The sequence below is a fragment of the Pelodiscus sinensis genome, chromosome 5, assembly GCF_052426305.1.
Source record: "Pelodiscus sinensis isolate ZL-2025 chromosome 5, ASM5242630v1, whole genome shotgun sequence".
In the NCBI taxonomy this organism is placed as follows: domain Eukaryota; kingdom Metazoa; phylum Chordata; order Testudines; family Trionychidae; genus Pelodiscus; species Pelodiscus sinensis.
Genome location: NC_143056.1, coordinates 46435359 through 46460063, shown reverse-complemented (window position 1 = coordinate 46460063; position 24705 = coordinate 46435359). Strand labels below are relative to the sequence as shown.

The following is a 24705-nucleotide window of genomic DNA, read 5'->3' as shown; positions in this document are numbered from 1 at the left end:
CTCTGTGAAGACAGAACATCTGGTTACATATCATAACCACGCCCAATATGCCAGAGTATTGAGGAGAATTGCATTAATAATTATATACCCTGTATGTGGAAGTGGGAGCCATGTGGTAAATGGAAAAGTTTTGTGACAAATTGCCCATGCATATGTAAAATATTGTTATGGCTGGGATCTCATTACTAGCCCGCTAAAACCCAAATCTCACAAAGACTTATGCATGCTTAATTCGCTAGGAGTGGGTTGTTGAATGGGACTGCTCACATTGTCTGATGTTAAGCACATGCACAAATCTTTAAAGGACTGAATCCTACTCCATCTTCTGGTACTTCACCCTTTCAGATCACTGAGATGCTTCAAATAACAGCCATTTGATGTTGAAATTAATTTGCAATGAAAATGTTGTCATTCAACTAAATATGGCATTTAGCTTCAAATTACTTCAGTCCCCAAAGAGTAAGATTCAAATTTGGGCCTGTGGCAGCTTTTCTAGACCTAAAAAGTCTAGAAAATTTAGGTACCCTATGTCCTTGTGGGGCTAGAAGAAGAAGCAGTACACCATTGAGAATGGGATTGTCCCTATTTTCCACTGGGACACCAGTTTTCTGATCTATTGCAGTAAAATGTGAGCACACTGTTTTCACTTCCAGTGGATACAGTTGCAATTATTTATGTCTGGTGATAGCATGTGTAAGAACACTGACACAAGTAATACACTGCTGTGAAGGTTGTGGTGCTGTATGACCTGAGAACATCCAACAAAAGGCTTGTAGACTTTTCTAAAATGGATCAAATTTTCAAGTGGACAGAGCCTATGGGCTCTAAACCACCCTACTGCTTTCAGGACCTTGGAATCTCCAGGGCTCAAAACAGTTTCTAGGTAATTGGAGCAGCATACGAGTTGTGGAGTTTTACTCTATGCCCTCCAAGATGAAATACTGTGCCACAGCCCTGACATACCCACTGAGCCAGCTTTGCTGGCTTTATTCCAGGTTTGAATTTTCCTTACGCTAGCATTAGTAGGAGACTGTGATCTACGCATATATTGTTAATAGAATTAAAAGCTACATTTAATTTTATCTAACATATACAGTTTCTGTCCAGGACATGGCTACAAATATTTTGGGTTCAATTATGTTCTGCTTATATTTCTATAGAGATCCATAGTAAATCTATTAGGCTTAATAATCAATAGTTTTGCTGTCAGACTAGGTGGATATATGTGGTGAGGTCGCCCAGTGGTCTGTTCTGGGTCCAGTATTATTCAATATTTTCATTAATGACTTAGATAATGAAAAATTGTTGGTGACATCAAGCTAGGAGGGATTGCAAGTACGTTGTAGGACAGGGTTAGAATTAAAAATGATCTTGGTAAATTGGATTAATTGGTTTTAAATCAAGACTATGAAAATCAGTAAAGCCAGTGCAAAGAACTACAGTGAGGAAGGAAAAATCAAATACAACAGGGAAAATAACTGCTTAGGTAGTAGTACAGCAGAAAAGGATCTGTGGATTATAGTGGATAACAAATTGAATATGACCCAACAATATGTGTAATTACCAAAAAGAAAAAAAGAGATGATTACTTCGTAGGGTGCATTAATAGCAGTGTTGTATTTAAGTCAAGGGAGGAAACTCCAGTTCTACTCAGCACTGGTGACTCCTTCAAACTAGAGAATTGTTTTGGGCACCATGATTTTGGAAACATGAACAAATTGGGGAAAGTCTAGACCAGAACAAAAACATGTAGAAAACCTAACCTATGAGGAGACAATAAAATATCTAGGTGTGTTTGGTCTAGATAAAAGAAGACCAGGTGGGAGGGAGAACCTGATAAGCCTTCAAATATTTTAAGAGCTGTTATAAAGAAGGCAGTGATCGACTGTTTTCCATATCCACCGAATATAGGATACTAAGTAATCCACTTCTTCTGCAGCAAGGGAAATTTAGGTTCAATATCAGGAAAAATGTGCTAACTATGAACTTAAGTGCTAGAATTGATTAGTGGATGTTGTGGAATCACCATCACTGGAGGTTTTTAAGAACAGGTTGGATAAACTACTCTCAGGGGTAGTCTTAACTTTACTTGATCCTCCTTCAGTGCAGGGTCTTGGACTAGATGACCCCTGCAGACTGCTTCCAGGCCTACCTTTCTGTGACTCTGTGATTCTGTTCTTGAAAGGCCAGGGTATAATGGTCTCTAATTTTGTCAACTTTTTAGACTTAGACAAGGCTGGTTTTGATCATTTCTAGGGATGCTAGTTTTAAATTATTTTTCTCTTTTCCTTAAAAGTCAATGGGGTGTAGACTCCTAAGTGTCCAACTCACTTTTCAAAGTGGGACTTCACTATGGAATGGACCTAGCAATATTAAATGGAGCAACACTAAAAATTGTGGCCTAACACCAGTTGTAGGCTTACTTAATGTCAATAAAAATCTTCTGAAATAGCCTGAACTTGCAAGTGTTGCATCCTGATATCCAGAACATAAAAGGTTTGGTTAAGCAATCCAAGCTTTAGACTGGTTATTCAGATCACCATGTCTCATTAGATTCAGTCATTGCCAGTCCATATCCTTTGGACGAACAAAAGTAGTTTTGTTCCTTTCTGGGCTATGACTGTGGTCCTACATCATAGGTTTAACTCTCTCCCCACATTGCCACATGTTGGAACTCATCATGCTATATAAGAAGTGTTCATTGAGAGTTTACTAAAGAGAAAATTGATCTTGCCTTGGATCTTCCAAATTTCATCCTGAAAGGGGAAAAAGCTGGACACATAGGGTATGTCTACATTGCATTCCTCTTTCGAGAGAGGAATGCAAATGCAGCTGAGCAAAATTGCAAATGAAGCATGGATTTGAATTTCCCGTGCTTCATTTGCATAATCGCGTCCGGCCACTATTTTGAAATACCCTATTTCGAGATGATAAACGCCACGTAGATGCAGTTATTTTGAAAGAAACCCCTTCTTTCAAATAACTCTTACTCCTTAAAAAATGAGGTTTAATGGTTATTTTGAAAGAAGGGGTTTCTTTCAAAATAACCGCGTCCACACAGCGTTTTTTATCTCGAAATAGGGTATTTCAAAATAGTGGCCGGATGCGATTATGCAAATAAAGCATGGTAAATTGAAATCCGCACTTCATTTGCAATTTCGCTCGGCTGCATTTGAATTCCTCTCTTGAAAGAGGAATGCAGTATAGGCATACTCATACATAGAAGTTACAGCTAAATTTACACTTACAGCCAAACAAAATTGGACAGGTGTGACTGGTGGCATCATTTGGTTGTACCGCTCTAGATTTCTAATGAAGAGGGACAGAAATAGTTAACCAGCATCATCTGAAACTTCCATTCATCTTGTGTTATGGTAGGAGTGTGACTATGGTTCTTTAAAGTATTCCAAAGAAAATAAATGAACTCTTGATTTGCTGTTCTTTGTCATGTTCATAAATACACATTTTGTGATGTATACTGTGTATTATCTGGTTCCTTTAATCCTTCAGGCTCCAACTGGTTCACAGTAGCAATTCAGACAAAGAGTGTTTCATCTGTATTTTAATGTTTCTTTTGATGGCTTCTAAGTGAGCAAGACCCCAATACACAATTGCAAAAAATGTTTCTCGCTTGAAATGTTTCTCTTGCTAATCGAATATAAATTTTTAAGAGGCAGATGTTTCTGAGGCCTAAGCACTATAAAAGCATTTTTTCTTGAAATTCCAGTAGTTTTAAGCTGCTAAGGATAGTATAAATAATCATTTAAACTCATTTGTAGAGCATTTGCCAGGACTTTGAAGAAAACATTTTATTTCAGACAGAAATTTTTTATTCAAAATTATAGCTTAATGGAAAAATCCTTCTAGTGATTATTGTATAGAAACTCATTTATTTTTTAACAAAAATAATTCTTCCACGTGAAAAAAGATAAAAACTATCTGTATAAATGTAAGTGCTTCCAAACATCTGCAGTTCAAAGTACATAATTCACATTGACACCAAAGGTTGGTTTGTGTTTTGACTGGAAGAGTTGGTATTATTTTTGTCTGCAAAGGAAAGAGTTGTGTAGTATCCAAGTGGAGAGAGGTTCGCCTCTCAAGCAATCATGATGGATTTGGGACAAGGAGCAGACTGTTAAAAAAAGAAAAAGAAACTGTTAAAATCTAAGAATGCTTGCATTCCATTAGGAATCTTTAAGTTGGGTGCTATTCTCAAATGAAGGTCTTTAAAAAGAAAATAAAGAAAAGGATAATAGTATAATAAAATGAGTAAAACCAGTTAAACAGTTTCTGTCTGTTGCATATTGTATTCGCTCATGTCTGTAGATGACTAAGGGGGGAAAGTCTCAGGTAAAAAAATATCCATTGTTTAAAAAAATATGTTTCTAGTCTTCATGTACAGGTTGTATGTGAGTTGCTTATGATTCTGAGGAAGTGATTACCTGTTATAAACGTACCTCGTATTTATCACTTGCAGAAATACTACTCTGTTCAATAGGAACATGATAGTCAATTTCTCTTTTGTGTACAGGCAGTCCCCGGGTTACGTACAAGATAGGGACTGTAGGTTTGTTCTTAAGTTGAATCTGTATGTAAGTCGGAACTGGCATCAGCCGCTGCTGAAACTGATCAGTTTCAACAGCCGCTGAATCTGGACACCAGTTCCACTTACATACAGATTCAAGGTAAGAACACCAGGCGTCCCCAAGTCAGCTGCTGCTGAAACTGATCAGCAGCTGATTCCAGGAAGCCCAGAGCAGAGCAACTCTGCCTCGGGCTTCCTGTAGTCAGCCGCTGGTCAGTTTCAGCAGCGGCTGACTTCGGGACGCCTGGGGCAGAGCAGCTCGGGTGCTGCTGGCTTGGTCCAGTAGCGCAGCAGCTCCTCGGAGCTACTGGACCAACCCAGCAGCACCCCAGCTGCTCTGCCCCAGGCATCCTGATTCAGCCACTGCTGAAACTGATCAGCAGCTGAATCAGGACGCCTGGGGCAGAGCAGCTGGGGTGCTGCCGGGTTGGTCCAGTAGCGCCAAGGAGCGGTGCTGCGGGACCAACCGGCAGTGCCCCACCTGCTCTACCACAGGCCCCCGGCTTTGCTCCACGTCTTCCTGGTCTGCTGGGGGGGCACTAGCTGCGCCCCCCCCCCCCAGCAGACCAGGGAGACATGGAGCAAAGCTGCGGAGGACCCGGGCTGAACCGCGCCGCATCCAGATCAGCTGGAAGCGGCGCGGGTCCGGCCCCTGGGTGCTCCGCCGCTTTGTTCAGCGTCTCCCTGGTCTGCAGACCAGGGAGACGCTGAACAAAGCGGCGGAGCACCCGGGGCCGGACCCGCGCCGCTTCCAGCTGATCTGGAAGCGGCCGTGGGTCCGGCCCCCGATGCTCCGCCGCTTTGCTCCCAGGGAGCAGCTTTTCTTGCCCCGGAGAAGGCGGGCGGCGGGACCAGGCGTCCCGCTGCTCTAGTTCTCCGGGGTGAGAAATCCCCGTTCGTAACTGCGGATCCAACATAAGTCGGATCCGCCTAACTCGGGAACTGCCTGTATTTTTATTGAAATACATCAACATTTATTTTTGGTTAAATTGCTTTTTGCTCAGCAAAGTAGTAACATTCTCGTGACTCTTCATAATGAGATAAATTCATTTTTGTCAAAATGTTGTATAAGCACAATTGTTAAAACAAATACCTAAGTTGACCATAACTGAAAGACATTAAATAAGGAAATATTTCTCTCCCTTTACATACATTTACTTTATGTATTTGCAGCAAATTGGTTCTTATATCACTGCTTCTCTTGTACTTCAGCAAGGTATTTAAGAACAGACCTAACAAAGCACTGGAGTAATCCCGTTGAATTTGGTAAAACTGAAGCATGCTTAAATACCTAGTTGAATTAGACCACTGTTATTTTGACCTAGATCCTGCATAAGGAGCATCCTGCTCCTATAACTATATGGAGCGTTAGTGAGGTCAGTGTAAGATTGGGAATTTAGATTCTCATTTGTTGAAAAGATCCACATAAGCATCAACAAGAGAGAAAAAAAGATGGCACAGTCAGGACATACAATTAAGTGTGTTCTATCAAAGTTGATTTTTTTAAGTTACCAACTTTAAATAAATTCATGTAGATAGTATTTGTTTAGGTGAGTTAGGTATAATTCAGCAAAATGACTTGGGTTAGTAGCTATCACTATTTATCTTTAAAGTTTACAAATATTATTGTTTTTAACAAATACATAAATGGAAAAAAAGAGAACCACTATTCAAATATAGGGTCTACATAGAGTTGGGACTGCTAATGCAGAACTAGTCACAGAATTATTAACACTGCAGATTCAAACCCGGACTGAAGGATCTTCCCCATGAACATGATTTGTTAGAAGAGATAAATAAACAGGACATTTAGTTTTGGTTTTAATTGTGTTATCAGTGTAATCTTTAACTTTTAGAAATTTCTGCTGAATTTCAGATATCAATAAAGAACTCTGGGACATGTTCTGCATTGGCTCAGGCCTGGTGAAATGTCATCAAACAAGTGACATTGTAATCAGGTGTCAAATTTTGGGCTCAAACTTGTGGTGAAAAGCAAAAATCCACTTATAGTTTGTGTAGCATATGAAAGGTAGAGTGCACTTTCTTCTTTTTGGAGCATCTTTCTATAACTACCGTTTTCATTTTAATTAAAGCCACCTCCTGTACAGAGGTGTTATGCAGCACTATAAAAAAACCCAAAAGTTAGCAGGTTCAAATAGTCCTAAAAAATTATATTCCTCCCCGCCCACGCATACACACTTCAAATACTGTTTTCTTGCCGCAACCCCCTCCTACTCTGCCGAGCCTGCCATATTATTGGGTTGCTTCTATAGCCAATAAAACATTGGTCTTCTCTGGGTTGAGTCTTAGCTAGTTTTAGTTGTCATTCAACCTCTATATTCAGATAAGGAATTAGTAACTAGCAAAGCACTTGGACACATGAGCTATGTCTGCACTGCATGCTTATTTTGAAATAATAGTGTGTGCATCTACACAGCAAGCCCACTATTTCGAAATAACAGGCTTCTTACTCCAACTTTTGTAACCCTCATTTCATGAGGAGTAAGGGAAGTCAAAGGAAGTGTTCTTCCTTTGACTTCCTGCTGTATAGATAGCGCCAAAAGTTGAGTTAAGCTACCTCAACTTCAGCTACGCAATTAATATGGCTGAAGTTGCATATCTTAACTCAACTTTAGCCCACAGGGTAGATATACCCATGCTTATTTTCAAGCATATAACTAATACCCATTGAAGTCAATGGGATGACTTATTCTTAATGCTTTGCTGAATCAGAACTGTAGAGCTGAGCTTAAATTGACCAAGAGTGTGACTCTGGATGGCTGTTAATCCTGTATAGGCATTGCCTTGCCCTGCCCTCCCCCCAGGACTCTCACTTAAACAACTAGAGACTTTAGTTGTTTCTCCAGTTACTTTTCACCTTTCTCTTCTCTTTGTCTCTAACCTTGTTGGTCTTGTCTTCATTAGAAATGAAGTCCTGTTAGAACACAGGTTTTAGGAATCATGCTCCGTAAAATGATAGAAGCAACTTAATAGTGTAGATAGAAAGTAGTGTATAACAAAATGTCAACTAGTTGTTGGATACACCCTAGGATAGAGATTGCTGGGGGCTTGCCATTCACCAGTGTAAAGCATGGGGTGACTATTTTCCTATGCTGAATCCAGGACACCTGGCACACATCTTCTCATTCAAGCGAGTTCAGGAGCAATCAGAACTATGTAGTACAAATGTTCAAATTATCATCAAGTTGACTGAGACCCCATTAAAAAGAAATACTGCAAAGTTGGATTATTGTTATGTATTTTTACCTTCTTATTTGTTAAGGCTTTAAGATTCACAGAGGGAGGGATGATGCACACGCACACACTCCTACCCTCCACACTCACACGGAAAGGGGTGAAACACACAGTCTTATACACTTCTCTCTCTCACATACACTCACAGCGTCAAAAGGCAACTTACCGTCCCAAGCTGTTGCTGGCCACTGGTATAACTCAGCCTCCTGTCCTGTCCTGTCTTGTCCTCTCCACCCCACATATACACTACAGTGTAGGCAGGAAGGGGTTAAGCCCTCAGGATGCAGTGTGCAACAGAGCCCCGGCCACCTGATTATGGAGGACTAGGAATGTAAAATCCCATTTAATTGTTTAACTGGTTAAACATAATGTTTAACTATTTAACTAATTAAAGGGGAACTGGTGGGGGGGGGGGGGGAGTGCTCCAGCCTAACCTCCCCGCCCACTGTAGATGGGCTGGAGGAGGCCTTCCTTGCCACAGCTGCTCCGGATGGGCTGCTCTGGACGGGCTGGAGCGCCCGTGCCCATGGCAGGCCCCGTGGGGCTGGAGCAGCTTCCCGCACATGGGAGGCAAGGAACTGCTCCAGCCCCCACCGGTTAACCGAAGCTGGCAAACCTCACCCATTAAAGGTGAGGCTTACCAGTTAACCAGTCACATCCCTAATGTGGATTTCAGCAAACCTAGCCAGACTGGTGGCTCATCAAGTGACGGTGCCTATGGAATGAAACAGCCCTTCATTCCCTGGGAGCAGGACCTAGGGGTGCGAGGAGTAAAGAGTGAGCAAAGCCCCTATCTGAGGGGCTTCTGTGGAGCCTGCAGGGTTAGGGCAAGAACAGGATGGAAATTGCTCCTCCCTCCTCTGGAGCGTTTAGTTGAGGTACGGGAGAGGTTTCCCCATTCCAATGTGGCACAGAGCTAAGGCATGTGCAGGGCTTGCACCCTCCTGGCTAGTGCCATGGACCAGAGGATCTTGGACTTTCCCCGGGCACCAGCCCAGCCAGAGGTAGTGGGAAAAGGAAGGCGCCGGCTTGTCAGTATGTTGGTGAGCTGAATGCTTGGGGGTTCTCCACACAGTGCTGGGAGTGGGATATGAAGGGGCAGTGGGACTGGAGGAGGTGAAGAGGCAAGGAGGGAGAGGACAGTGAGAGGGGGAGCGCTTAAAGGGCTGATGTGTGGACAGCAGAGGACACGCCTGCCTGCACTCATCAACTACTGACGCTCACAGCCTGTAGCCAGGGCTGGCTAGAAATGGGACAGGGAGCAGGGCCCTGCTGACCAACAGCCTGCATGCAGCAGGGGCTGCTCTGATAAACCAGCAGGGGGAGCAGGAGCAGCTAGCCCCACGCTCTGTATCTCTGAGCTGCCACCAGCCTAGCAGACCTTCCCACATCACTAGCCACTGGATCCCCCCATTCACCACTGGTGAGCAGGAATCCTGCCAGCAGCAGAATCTACCAGTACTTATGGGGGAGCAGGAAAAATAGAAAACAAGGGACAATTTTCTCGTTTTTTAGAAATCAAAAAAGAGAAACCTGCAGGAAGGCTTAAGTACAGGACTGTCCCTTTAAAAACGGACTATCTGAGTAACCTTATTAAGCATGACTTGTCTGCACTGACTATAAAGTCATAGTTAGCATCCTCATTTTCTAATGGCGACAAATGTGTTGAGATGGATTCTTTGATTTGCCTTTCCTCTGACTTATTTCTGAACCTTTTTCAATCAATTGCCAGTCCCTTCCTATCTTATAATAATAATGTTTTCCTACTCTCTAGAACTCTACTCCATGCTTATCCTCCTCAGTGTTCGAATGCTGTCACTCTCTCCCTCTGGAGCATTGATAACACTGTCCTTACATGGTTTTCTTCCTATCCCTTTGACTGTTCCTTCAACATACACCTTCCTCTGCTCCATTCCCCACTGTTGTAGGGGTTGTCCAGGCTCTGTTTTCGGTTCTCTGATTTAGCTTTCTCATGTTTTCCCGGCGTGCATTTTGTCACTGTGTCCTCAGTGGTTTGTATGGGTCTTCTGCGAGGACTCTCAAATCTACCTTTCTTCATTAGACCTATCTGACTCTGCTGAATCTTCCCTCTGATGCTTTCAGGTGCATAGGAAGAGCAACTGATCTGCAATGGGCTTCTAGCAGTGGCATAGATGCTGGAACAAAGAGTGCTGGGGGTGGTACTGCATCCCCTTTTTAAAGTGATTTTCATTCGATACAGAGTTTGCAGTTGGAATCAGTGTCTCTTAGCCTCCCCTTTTACCCCTTTCCCAAATTGTTTGAGCATCTCTGGGCACCCTCAGGAGTTTCAAGTAATGCGGACGGAGAATTACGTTTTTATTTTAAAAACAGGGCTTCTGTCTATTCCCTTCTCCCCGCTCTCAATCTGTCCCCACCACTGTGTCTTCTTGGGGTGGGAGGATGTCTCAACTTCTTTCCTTCTCTCTTTTTTTATCTTAGGGTACGTCTAGACTACATGCGTCTGGCGACAGAAGCATGTAGATTAGACTACCCGGCATAGAAAAATGAAGCAGCGATTTAAATAATTGCCGCTTCATTTGAATTTACATGGCTGCCATGCTGAGCTGATCAGCTGTTTGTCAGCTCAGGGCGGTAGTCTGGACGTTCCACGATCGACATCAAGGGCATTTGTTGACCTCCCAGATAGTCTAATCTACATGCCTCTGTCGCCAGAGGCATGTAGTCTAGATGTACCCTTAGAGTATGTCTACACTACAGCATTTATTCGAGTTAACTTAATTGAAATAGTTAATTCGAATTAACGCATCTACACACAAAACCTATTTCAAAATAGCGCGTCCACAGTGAGTGGACCCTGAACCAAAGTTAAGGCTGGCCGGAACCAGTGCCGGCAGGGCATCAGGTTAGGACTTAGTGTGTGGGGCTGCTGCCTGAGTCTAACTGAGCTCTGTGCTTAAAGGGATCCTACCCCCACCCCAGACAGACAGTTCTCAGGGTTCCCCGCTTGCTTGTCTACCTCGATGAGGGACAGCAAAGCAGTCCTGTCTTGGAGTGCCTGCACTTGGGACACCACTGCACTCAGCCACGCCGGTGCATCTTGTGGGGTCGTTGCCATCAACCCGGCTGCATTTGCTGCAGGCTGCTATCTGGGAGGTCCATCAGGGGGCTGTCAGGATCCAGGGGACCCTGTTGGAGAGCATCCACTCTGAGGAGCCCTCAGAGACACCCCAGAACTCCCCACCGGGGGCGCATGCCCCATTCCTCCCTCACGTCCTTCCACTTACCCCTCCCTAGCCCCCCTTCCTGATGTCAAACAAAGGACACGTATGTTCAAAAATAGAAACTGGGTTTATTGAACAAAACTGGGGGAGGGGATGAACCGCTGGGGAGACTGGGAAAAGGAAGAGGGAGAGGGGAAGAGAGAGGGTGGGAGAGGGGAGGGATAAACCTGGGAGGAGGGAGCTGGAAGGAGGAAGCAAGAGGAACAAGGGGGAAGGGAAGTTCAGGGCCCAGGGTTGGGGTTCTCGCCGGACCAACTTGATTTTCATGCAAACCTGCTTCTGGGTTCGCATGTGGCCTTTGGTGGCCAGGCTGGCAGCTATCCTGCCATGGACAGCCGCATTCCTCCGTCTAGTGCAGAGATCATGGACGTTGGAGGCATCCCTCCCAAACCTGAATAAGGTCCATGATCTCCTGGACCAGGAAGGCGCCTGCCTTCTCCAGCCCCTGTTAGGCTCTTGGGAGCTGGCAGACTGCTCCTGGGGACCGGTGAAGGGCTGGCTGCCAGTGTCTTGCTGGCTCATGTTTTGGAGCCACTGGGTCAGGGGCCACAGTGGTCACTGCTGGCTCTGGGCTGGCAGGCTTGGAGCTGGCACAGGCACTGTGGCCAGAGTCTACCCCTTTAACGGCTCCGGGGCTGCGGGAGAGGAGAGTAAGCTTTCCTGGTTGTGCCCAGAGTGGCCACCAGGGCTCCCTGAGAAGAGCTGGAGGCCACTTATTTCGAATTAAGTGTCTACACAACATTTAATTCAAAATAGCTATTTCGAATTTGGCGTTACTCCTTGTAGAATGAGGTTTACCAAATTCGAATTAAGCGCTCCGCTATTTCAAATTAATTTCAAAATAGAGGTTTGCATGTATAGATACTATTAAAGTTAATTCGAAATAATGGCTGTTATTTCGAATTAACTTTGCAGTGTAGACATACCCTTAGTTCCCCACGGTATCTCTCAATCTCCTCCCCTCTACCTCCAAGTTCTAAGTCTGGCACATTCCAGTTTCTTTCTCACATTTACAGTTCTCTCTCACACACAGTTGCCTTCCTTGTTCTGTTTTGTCCCTGTGATCCTGCAGTAGTACCATCACAGGGAAGATCTCCAATCTCTCCAGGTCTGGGGCAGGGTACAGCCTCTAGAGGATGGAGACACACACACTCACCTTCTTACCGCCCCCTACTCCAGACTTAGAAGGTGGATGAAAATCCTCCGTGTAATTGGCTAATCTAGAATTTCCACTCTTCCTCCAACTCCTAGTCTGGAGGGGGTACACAGCAGAAGAATCTTCACCTGCCTCAGGCCTGATAAAAGGCAGGATCTGGGAATTTCTTTTTCCTTCAAGGCATAGTGGTGAAAAGCTCTTTGGAAGATCCTTTTGCACTGCTGTGCTCCCAAGCCTAGCAGGAAAGAGGAAGATGGGCTGAGCTGGGTGGGAGTGCTTCAGCTTTTTGTTTACACTTGGGGGATTGGGTGGGTGTGACGGGGCGACCCCTCCCCGTCCCCTGGGCGACGGCAAGCAGGCGCTGCTCGGCATCCGGGGAGGGCCGGCCCGAGAGTGCGTGGCTTGCACGCAAGCCGCACCGGGGCTGGAAATGCTGGCAGCCCTGCCGGCTCGCAGCCGCGGTGCGGCAGGAGGGGAGGGGCTAGGGCGGGAGGAGTTCCCCCGCCCTGACGAGCTCGGACGGCGGCCAACCGGGGACAAGACGGGTGCTGCCAGTCCTGCCCCGGCCGGTGACGGGGGAGAGGGAAGCCTCCGGCGAGTGGTTTAAAAGGAAACACTTCGCTGCCATTATGGGCGGCGGGGGCTATCGGCAGTCAGGGGTAGAACTGGGAGAGGGGGAGAGTCGGGTGACCTCCCCGGAGCGTGGACCCTGCCCCCACCCGGACTACGCTATCACAGCCCTCCGTCGCTGAAGGGCGGGGGCGCGACAGGGCCGGCAGGCTGTCGGCCAAACCAAAGGTAAACACCCCGAGCGGGGAACGTCGGAGGGGGAAAGGAAGCAGCCCAGGGCAGAGCTCACTCGAGCTGGCGGGCTGATGAGTTACGGCAGGAGCCCCGTCAGCCGGACCGGAGCAAGTCAGTTCCGTGTCCTTAGGGTTCTGGGCTGGGGCCCGTGAGTGAGTGAGGGCGGGCCCGGGCCCCCTTTCCCCCACCCATCAGTGGGGAGATTACACTGATGCTCAGGCTGAAGCAAAACGCCTGAACGTGCAGCGGAGAGCCAAGACCCCGCAGGAGAGCGGGGTACCAGAACACCAGGAGGTGCCGCGCAAACCCCGGGGAAATCCCCGAGTATTCCGGGGACCCGGCGGGTATACATGGTGGAGAATGTGGGCACTGTGAGGAGGGATCCCCGCCCCTGGTAAGGAGGGGCGAAAGCGCCGCTGAGGGGAGCAAACTTACGAAATTTTTTTTCAGTAGAAGCCGAAAGCGGGGGGGAGCCGCGAGGCCTGCCGCCTCCGGGAAAGGGACCGCGAGATGGATCCCGCCCAGGTGTTGGAGTGGATGAAGGCCGCCCACAGGGAAAGTCAGCAGCAGCAGAATGCGCTGATCCAGCAGTTGTCCACACAACACCAAGAGCAGCAACAGCAGTTGATAAAGGAACTGGCGGAGCAATATAGGGAGCAGGCCCGGTTGTCGATGACCCAGAGGCCGGGCACGACTACCCGGGAGGAGGACCTCGAGGAGAACAGGGAGGCTGGACCACGCCCGAGCATTTGGCTGACGAAAATGGGGGCCACCGACGATCCGGAGGCCTATTTGACGACGTTTGAGCAAGTGGCCACCGCCGCTAGGTGGCCGGAGACTCACTGGGCCACCATTTTGGCTCCTTATCTTACGGGACAGGCCCAGCTGGCATACCGGAGCTTAAGCGACAGAGACGCGCTACACTACTACAAGCTGAAGGAAGCCATTTTGGACCAGATGGGCATTACTCCCGAAACGTATCGGCAAAAGTTTAGGGGCGAACAATACACCCCAGGGACCCGGCCCAGGGTCATAGCCCAGCGATTAAGAGAGTCCACATGGAGATGGCTGGACCCCGAACAACGCACCGGGCAACAGGTGGCCGAGCTGGTGGTTCTGGAGCAGTTCATCAATATACTGCCTAGCGGGGGCTCCCGCTGGGTACGACGACACCACCCCTCCACGCTAAGCGAAGCGGTCGAACTAATGAACGACTACGAAGCCGCAGAAGGGTGGGAAAGAAGCCACAGGCCAGAGCGGCCACCGCCACCCCGGAAAGCGGAACCGGCGAGAAGCCCCCGCGCTAAGGGAAGCCCCAAAAGGAGCTACAGATGGGGGGCCAGCAAAGGCGCAGCAAGGCGACCATTGGCGCCAGCATGGTCCCTCCCGTCCAAGGAAGGACCCCGAGAGACGGGCGGACGCGCGTCTGAGGCGGGGGCGAGCCCTCCGCAACCCTCCGCGCCTAGGGGGCCATGCTTTCGCTGCGGGCAAGAAGGACACCTCATCAAGGATTGCCCCTTCATGGACTGCTCTTACGCGCAGGCTTTAGCGGGGGATGGGATACCCGCTGAAGATGGTAAGATATTGCGCGAGGTCAGGATCGGGGACGAATTAGTGACCGCCCTTTTGGACTCGGGGTGTAGCCAGACTATAGTGCGGGCTGACCTAGTCCCCCCAAGAGGACCCCGGGGTCCCCCCGTACAGGTGCAGTGTGTGAACGGGGACATACACCAGTATACCACCGCGTGGGTGCAGATCCGCGACGGTATGGAAGACAGCTGGTGTTACGTGGTCTTAGCGCCCCAGTTAGCCTATTCGGCCTTGCTGGGCCGCGATTGGACCGGCTTCCGCAGGGCGGTGGGAGAGTGGCAAGCGGGTGGGGCCCCGGTGGGGGGGGGACCAACTGGGGGCCCTCGGGGAACCACCGGGGGGCGACGCCCCTATTACCCCTCGGGCTGAAGACCCAGACACAGGGGCCCTGGACCACCTCGAACTCGACAACGGTGACTTCCTCCAGGAACAGCGAGAAGACCCCACGTTATGCCATGCCTGGGCCACAGCGCGAGAGGAGACCGAGGAGGAAGAGGAGATGGGGGGAGGACCGGTGGGTCTGAACTTTGAGGTACGCGCGGACCGTTTGTATAGGGTAGACGAAGGGGGGGGGAGCAAGCCTCCCGACGGCAGCTACTCGTACCCCGCCGGTACCGGTACCGCCTCATGGAGGCGGCCCACGCCAACCCTTGAGCGGGCCACCTGGGACAGGAGAAAACAGTGAAGCGGTTATTACAACGCTTCTACTGGCCCGGGGTGTACCGCGAGGTACGGGATTTTTGTGAGTCATGCCCGGAATGCCAGAAGGCGGGACCCCGAAATGTACCAGTACACCGGGAGGTGCCGCGCAAACCCCAGGGAAACCCCCGAGTATTCCGGGGACCCCGCGGGTACAGTGGGAAATGCTAATTACGTTGCTCATCATATCTGTCCTTTTCTCACTATCTCTCTGAAATTCATGGGTGTAAAACTAAAGCTCTGTATACATACGTAATTCAATAGAAGGAATATAAAAATCAAGTCCGAAGTGATTACAATTTAAAATGTCACCATATGCCAACACTTAGTTACTGTGCAGTGGTTCTCTAGACACTGCAGTTGTTTCCTCTTTTAATTATAAAAGAACTTTGTACCGCGATAGTACTGTGTCTTAGACAACGCTGAGTAGCGAGGGTTGGAAAATGTTGGTGTTTTAGTGGCAACTGCTGTACAAAATGAAGAGGCTTATTGATAAGGGACCAGAGCAGGGGATGGGTTTAAAAAGGAGCACTGTTTGGGTTATAGATGTGGGCAACACTGACTCAAGTTTGAAGAGTGAGCCCTGTACGTGTTCAAAATTTTTATATACAGAAACTTGAATATCTGCATAGACATCTGCACACGTGGTTACCTGTGGCTATAAAGCAGATTTGCAGGGCTCTAGATACATATTTAATCTACATCCATATCCTCAAAAATACACTGTGGATATAAAGAGGATTTCTTCATATTTGCAGGGGTCTACTTGAAGACCTAATGCATAATCCAGATGTTACAATAATTTGTTCTTTAAGAAAATTTCTCCTGTTTTCTATCAAAACCCTTCACTCTTTTTTGACATTACACATCTCACCTCTGCCTACACAATGCATCTTGATTGCACAACATTTCTTAGTGGTAAAGTCAATTTGTGTGAATGAGCTGAACTCCAGTGGGTTACATGTGTAAAATCACCATGAAATGACCCATTGCCTTCACCAAGACTCTAATGACCTCTTCCCAGCTAAGTATCCATGACATTGCTCCGTGCTTTCTCCCCCTTGGCCTGCAAAGACACTGTGTATGTGTGCCATGATTATGTCCTAAGTACGTAAGATATTTGATCAAGCAAAGAAACTGTTTTCTAAATGATTAGCCACTTTTAAAAAATAGAGTATGTTGCTTAATTCAGGATTTCCTCTGCCAGAAGTTTTCTTTCAAATTAGAATTAATAGAGAGGCCAAAATCTACTTAAGTTGATGTATCATTTTAAAATTTTCCACTCATCTCTGATACTGTTAGGATATAGCTTGAATGTTTCACAAGTAAGTATTTTTCACAAATTTGATATGGCAGGGTTTAGAAATTGTCATTTATAATACTAAAAATAAAAGACTTCTTTTAGGCCTCTGCTTTTTAAAAAGCCAACATACTGTGCTTTCTTGTCAGTATTAAACTAGGCCATGTATTTTCTCTCTCTCTCTCTCTCTCCAAAAAGATTTTTATATGTTTATAGGAGGAAGTCCAGTTTCATACTTGCAGTTGTTGGCATCTTTCATCAAGGGAGAGAACCAATAAAAACACATGTTCTTTTAAAGAACATCTATTTTTATTGGACCCTTCTAAAAACCAATGACACAGGAAGTCAAAAAATGTTGGCTGAAATGAGTAAAAGGGCCACATTGTTTAAAACTCCTTTATATATTCCTTCCGGACAGCAAAAACTTTGTTTACATAGAAATTTCAGATGCTCTTGATCTTTGTGGAAAAAAAAAGTTTTATTTTAGTAGAATATTGTAGCACAGTATGATGCATATAGCATAAAATAACTTTATAAAATGTACATTTTAGTACTAACTTTGTAGAAAGTTATGATTTTTATGTTCTGTGCAGCATTAACATATAAATAAAAGATTTTCACTGTGACAACAGTTCTTCATAGACAAGGCATAGCTACGTGCTATTTCCTGGACTGCTGGAAATAAATTTGATTTGCAATGTACTTGTAAGAGATTTGTTTAATGAATTATTTTAAATGAAGTAGTTGATTTGTGCCTTCTTTTTGGGTGACTCTATCATTTTCTTAATTAGTTAATTTACATGTTCTCCTATGATGCACAAATTAAGTCACAAACTTCATTTTGGTTTTGTTGTTGTTGTAGTTGGTTGGTTTGTTTGCTTGTTTGTTTTTCGAGCTATCCGTAAAACAGATTCTAGCAACACTGGACCTGATTTTCTATTATCAAAGTTTGTAGTGAAAATGAGATCCTTTTATCCACTTAAGATAGGAAAGTTCACATCTAGTATAGTTAAATCAATCAAACAGTTGAAATTGATGTAAATGTAATTCTTCCAGCTGATTTGATGTGTGTGCATGCATGCTTTGCTCTGCTTCTCTTCAACTTGCCTGCTTAACTGGTGAGTAGGCAGGATAATGTTAGAATCTTGTTGTCTTTGTGTATGCCCATATCGTGCCTTCACAAAAGTGGAACAAGTAGAGTAAAGTAAGATTATGAAGGCCTGCAGTTGTGCAAAACATCAGGCATGTGAGGTTTTCTATTGAATTGTCTAAAAACTAGTTTTATTATTACCAATGTACCAGTGTCATTTTCGGAGTCAGAAGGACAGTGTGAATAAAAATGTATGATTAATTTTTTGACTGATCTCCTTGTGTTACCCCTTTGTGTTTTAAGTGTCACTGGTTCTATTATTATACCATTTAAGCGATTTCTCAAGACACAAGATTTTTTTTAAAGGAAGGCATTTTTGAAAGGTTAAAATGGCATTTTTGCTGATGTTGCTATTTAAAACTCAGGATTCATAATGAGTGAACTAACTGATTTTTAAAACTTTAGTGTTATGAATCTGCATGCTAGCGAAACTGTACTGATGTATACATGAATTTAATTAGAATTGATTCAGAGTTGTTGGACTTATTTTCATGCCACCTTATTTCTCACCCATTTGTTATGAAAAGGCATTTTAGGGCATGATTTGTGGTGCTGTTTTCTGTAAAATAAGCATTAAAATTATATTCAGTAGTTGGACCATTGCTTTATACAAATACAGACAGACACAAATCAAATACATGAAAAATATCATCTGAGCCTTAGGCCTTAACAAGAAAAAAAAACTATCATCCATCATGGTGCACTTTAGCAGATTTTTTTTATTACTTTTTCTCCTTTGTTGTTTACTATAAAAATGAAGCAGCTCCGATTCAGTTAGTACAATACACACTGTCATTTGTTTGAGAGAATGTACTAGTCCCAGAAATATTTCCTCTTTTTTAAAAAGAACAAATTCTTTAGAGCTAGTAGTAACTTTTCTGAGCTCAGGTTTCCTATGCACATGCGCAAAATAGACATCCAGATACTTCATTTGGGTGCTTAGATCGGCCCTTAGTTGCCCATTTTCAGCAACTGCCATTGTTTGGATACCCATGTAAGCCTGGGATTTGGCATCCAGTTTTGATGCCAATGTTTGGTAATGGGCCCAGAGTCCATTATTTGTCATCAAGAGTTTAAAGAAGGAAATAAAATAGTGTTGGAAAATGAACTTTTGGATATAGCTTTAAAATGTTACTAGACTCGTTGGCTGGTAGTCTTCTGGTTTGTTCCATTTGCTCTTTTAAACATTGAGGCTCCCTTGCTTGGTGGTGCTGCATCATGACAGTTTATGCATTTGCTAGGAAATCCGATCCTTATGTAGCTTCCAAAATAAGCCAGGGTTATAAACTATCTGTTCATGGTAATATTGTTTGTGTTTAAATGTTTTGTTTTGAGATCACAGTGCTAGCAGCCATTATATCATTTACCTTTGTCCCTTTTTCTCCCTGTCTGTTCTGAATATTCAGCAGAATGTGTTCATCATCTTTGAATATTCAGATTCGGTGTCATCAAGCTTTCAGTAACACATGGAATCTTCATCTCTCCTTCCCCTTTCCCTGTTTTTATAAGATTTTTTTTTTATTTTTTTTTTTTTGCTAACTATTAATTACTATGGTAAACCAGAGTAGCTGGGTTTTGCCACTCATTGCTATCTTGAAAACAGGTAACAGGGTAACTCTGCTTTTGGGCACCAATTTAAATATCCTAAATATATTGGCATTTAAAATTTGTTATTGCAGTTAACTCCTTTAGGTGTTTGTGAACATACTCAGAATAGGAAAAATTAAAATTTTCTACCCCGTTCTTGATTTTTTTTAATCAACTTGTTAAAATAAACATTTAAAAAACAGCAGCACCTTCTCAGATCTAGTATACACTTGGGAATGGATGTAGTCTCTGAGTATTATTAATATGTATATTTCCCCACTAAAGAGTGAGGCGTTTCGTAAAGGTATACACTTTTCTCTTATTCGGTTACATTTAAATATATAATGGGACAAATTCTGCTCTGCTATGCTGGTGCATCTGAGACCAGAATTTGGCTCAAGTGTCATATTTATTTGTGAATATTTAAATATTATTTGGTACAGTTTGTCGATATACTTTACTTAATACACTAGTTTTGGAATAATTGGATCAGAACAAGATAATGAATAAAAGATTGAAGTATGTGTGTGTGTGTGTGTATATATATATATATATATATTATAGCTCTAATACGATTTCATCTCTTAGATTACAACTTGCTTTTGTTTGAAGCTTTATCCTCTGAAAAAATGGTGGTGGTATTATTTACATTAATTCATTTGGCTTCTTGGAAAAAAATATGCCCCAGCTCCTTTACTTAATGGAATTCTTTCCTCGTTGCAGTGCAAACGGCTGGAGCAGGAGCTTCATCATCTGAAAGAGCAGAACCAGACTTCAGCAAACAACACGAGACATCTGACTGCTGAAAACAATCAAGAACGTGCTCTGAAGGTAAATCTCTGTTCCTTCTTGCAGGCAAATTAAGGTTGTAAGCCAATGGTGCCAGCTTTCTGTGCTGCATATCTCAGTTGTGTACATTTCGGCAGAAGTGAGCTGTGGTGTTTGCCAACAACCCCTTCTTTAAACACAGATATAGCACCCTTCTGTTATGGTATTATTTTATTTTGTGTGTTGTGCAAAAACAACAAGAATGAAATAATATATTCTCCAAATCGATGAGCAGTGTTGTGATAACAAGCACTAGATTTGGGTTTGGTTCTGTCTTTGCAATATTGTATTTTTCAAATGTGTAAAAAATTGCAGCTGTTGGTCTGAACTACACAAAACTAACATTTTAAAGCATGTCCTTCCATCTGCTCACAGCAGCACCTGTTATATTAATAACAATATTGACCTATACTACTAGTGCCCACACAGTTGATACTATTATTTGTAAAAGAGTAGTTTATTTCCATTGGAGTTGGGAAAAATAATAGTAAGCTTTGTTAATAAGAATAAAAATTAGAAAGGGGGCAGAGAAGAGACTATGAAAAGATTTTATATGGTTTTTCTATTTTGATTTGAGAAAGTGGAATTGTGATGTTGTTGAAAATGGTACCTATCTAACTTCACACACCATTATATGCCAGCGTAAGAAAATGCCCAATTAAGATGCAAAAACTTGTGTGTATGTTCAACCAATAAAATGTTCAGAAATCTATTTCCTGCCGATGTGCAAAGGAACAGTAGAAGCCAGTTTTCCTCCATCTCTTTAATCTTGCCCCTTGAAAATTGTGGGGTTTTTAGGCAAAAGGAAACAAACATAGCTCATTTATAGTCAAGCGTTGCCCTGTCCCTTTGGTTACTCTTGCAAGCATGAGAGAATTGGCATTCTTGGTTGGTTGATTAGATCTGTGCAAGATAACTCATCTCAGTCTGATGGGTTTTCTTCTCTCTTTAAACCTTGATCACTTTCACGCTGCAACAAAGAAATTAAAAGTTGGCCTCTCTGTTGACAGTAGGCTGATCCACAGTTGGTTACTATGGAATGCTCAGAAAGCACTTATGTGCGGAGAAATTGGAGTCAGGTCCTCAAGTAGGACTATCAGGTAACTTATATACCTCTTGTTTAGCTATTCCTTCATTTACTACAAAAAGAAGCTGTAGTGCTTTATCACGGTGGATATAGTGTTGAATTTTCTGAGCAGATTCCACTTAGTTTCTAAAAATTATGGATATAATATTGCATACATATATATTTGTACATGCAAACATTCAGATTTGCATGTTGGAATAAGAATAGATGTTGCAAACACGAATCCAGCTTCTTGCATGAACAGAACATTGGCCATATAAAACTGAATGTGCATAAATTTAGTAACCAAAAATTGCTATTCAGTTTTTTTTTACCATTTTTGCAAAAAGCTTAATTAACTAAAGGAAAAAAATCTTTGTTGTATGAACTAAAAATAAATGCCAAGAGTTCCATGAGTTTAAGGTTGCCAGTAAATCTCTGCTGAATATTGCAAAATGAAGTGCGTATATCAAAAGTAGTACAACCTTGTTCAGGGTAACTAATGGACATCACATAGAGAATTTTTAGGCCCTACGGTCATTTATGATCACAGTAATGCAGGTGCCTTGAATCTGGAATTGCCAAAAGCTAGTTTTTGACAAGTATTCTATTGATGGCAAATATTAATGTTGAAAAGATTTTAAGTAATTTTCCATAATTGTATTTACTTATTTAATGTCATTCAATAGTTGCCAGAGAGTCTTTCCATCAGAAAATAATATTTTATTTAAATTATACTTTTTCCATTTAATATTATCTGAAGTGATGGTTACTATATAATTTTATTTTCAGAGCCACAGGGATGACCTAATAGTTCAGGTGGCAACTAGATTTATATTTAATTCTGATATTGTTGAGCCAGCATCCAGTCCTCAAAGAATTTTAATTCTGCCTGGCCTTTCTCAGAAATGTTTTTGCAAAGTTAGAGGTCAATTGGCCAACTTGTTTTTGAGATATGAATTGTGGAAGGCTTTTCACTTTTGGAAAAGCTGTACTTCTGGGGGGGTTATATTATACCTCCTGAATAGTTTGCAGTGAGTCCAGATGTGTTATATTTTGTTGTCCCTGGAGAAGACCAGTCCGTCTGAGTACTTTTGAAAAGTTGGGTGATTAATTTAAATGAAATGACATAATGTTTATATAATTTCTTCTCCTGCAACTGCTTTCCTCTAGCCACTGCACTCTTGTCCACCTGCCCCTATGGCTATTAGCACCAGGGCTTGCTGTGACAGAGTTTTCACACACATTCTGCGGGGAGGCAAAGCATGACTAGGGATGTTGAGTGTATTTGAATACACGATTAACCGATAAGCCTAGGCTTATCAGTTAATCATGGACAGGGGCTGCTGTCACCCAGCATTGCTGCCGCTGTATCAAAGTCAGCAGTATGGGGTGGCAGGCAGGAGCCAGTCTGTGAGGGGAGCTGTTTTTAAAATCAGCTCCCCTTGTGGACAGTCTCTGCCTGTTAAAGAGGCAGCAACGTGAAGTGCTTGGGGGCTCCCCGACCATGGGGCCGGGAGCGCACTGGTTGCCAGCCTTACTCCCAGGGACAATCAAATAGTCGTGTAACCACTAAAATTTGATGCAGTTAAACTATTCAATTAATCACTATCTAATATCTAACATCCCTACTGAAAACATTCCCCTGCCCCTTTCTTGTTCCCAGCCACTGTTGGTACACTTCCAACTGTGACCATATGCCTTCACCACACCTACCATCATTCCAAATCTAAGAGCCCCTTCGCATCAGCCAAAAAAGCAACACCCTCCCAACCATTCCAACTCCTACTATCCCACTTTAATCCAGGGAAACAAATTTACTTCATCCACTCTCTTATACTGTGTGGCATGATTCATGACAGTGAGTGCCAACCTCAGGGAAGAGTGTCAAAAAGCAGGACAGATGCCCCAAATTGGTATGTTGTGAACTCCTGAAGAACTATAACAGTCTTACCATGGAGTCACTAATAGTCCCTATCTTGCCACCCAGCCTAATTGGACTTAGTGATAGTTGGTTACCATATATCAAAGATTTGCAAAAGATTCCATTTGCTTCCAGTCCCAAAAGTCCAGTCAGTAATCTCAAGTCAATATTTGTACCTTAGATGTCATACCAAAGACAAAACTTACGGCCTATCCTTTAATAAACTAGGAAGAAGAAATGAGAGTTATGTACAGGTTAAAGTAGGCAATTTATATACATAAGTGAATTACAATGTATGGTTCCAAAGAGTGACAGAATTGTATTACTCTTCCAGTACCGAATATGTTAAGGGTTAACCCTAGGGATCTCTGCTTCTGTTTCCTAACTCCTGCCCTGTGATTAAAAAAGAGAGAGAGAGAGAAAATGTTCTTGTCCCTGTTTTATCCCTGTCTTTTAGCATTTAAGCCGATGAGACAGACTTTCTTACATGTACAGGCAGTCCCCGAGTTACGCGGATCCGACTTACGTCAGATCCGCAGTTACGAACGGGGCCGTCTCCCTCCTCTCCAGCAGACCAGGGAGAGGAAGCAAAGCGGCGGAGCACGCGGGCAGCAGACAGTCCAGACGCGTCTGGGCTGTCCGCTGCCCGCGTGTTCCGCCGCTTTGCTCCCCGTCCCTGTGGTCTGCAGACCAGGGAGATGGGGAGCAAAGCAAAGCAAAGCCAAGCCACGGAGCACGCAGGCAGCGGACAGCAAAGCGGTGCAACACGCGGGCAGCAGTGCGTCTGGGCTGTCCCTCTGCCCCCATGCTCCGCGGCTTTGCTCCGGACGCCTGTGGTACAGCAGCTGGGGCGCTGCCAGTTGGTCCCGTAGCACTGCTCTGGGCGCTACTGGACCAACCCGGCAGCACCCCAGCTGCTCTGCCCCAGGCGTCCTGATTCAGCCACTGCTGGTCAGTTTCAGCAGCAGCTGAATCAGGACGCCTGGGGCAGAGCAGCTGGGGTGCTGCTGGGTTGCTCCAGTAGTGCCGAGGAGCGGCAGCGCTACCGGACCAACCCAGCAGCACCCCAGCTGCTCTGCCCCAGGCGTCCCCAAGTCAGCCGCTGCTGAAACTGACCAGTGGCTGACTACAGGAAGCCCCTGCCCCGGGCTTCCTGGAATCAGCCGCTGATTAGTTTCAGCAGCAGCTGACTTGGGGATGCCTGGGGTTCTTAAGTTGAATCTGTATGTAAGTCAGAACTGGCGTCCAGATTCAGCCGCTGTTGAAACTGATCAGTTTCAGCAGCAGCTGAATCTGGACGCCAGTTCCGACTTACATACAGATTCAACTTAAGAACAAACCTACAGTCCCTATCTTGTACGTAACCCGGGGACTGCCTATAGCACCTTCATCGGTGTGAGGTGGCCACTAAGTCTTGTTATTATGATGTTCTGCAGTAGCTCATTTAATTTTCATAGACCCTCTTAATAGGGATTAGCCATTTCCTTGACTGTGTTCG

At 44.4% G+C, this 24705-nt stretch overlaps 1 protein-coding gene across 4 annotated transcripts in view; it reads left to right on the top strand.

Annotated features, from left to right (window-relative positions):
- The window catches only part of MIPOL1 (mirror-image polydactyly 1), a 303297-nt gene that overhangs the window by 129766 nt on the left and 148826 nt on the right, over positions 1–24705 (top strand). For all 4 annotated transcript variants that reach the window (XM_075926916.2, XM_075926909.2, XM_075926913.2 and 1 more), the window contains one exon: positions 20113–20220. In XM_075926916.2, the coding sequence (XP_075783031.2) occupies positions 20113–20220 (108 nt within the window). The remainder of the gene's footprint in view (positions 1–20112; positions 20221–24705) is intronic.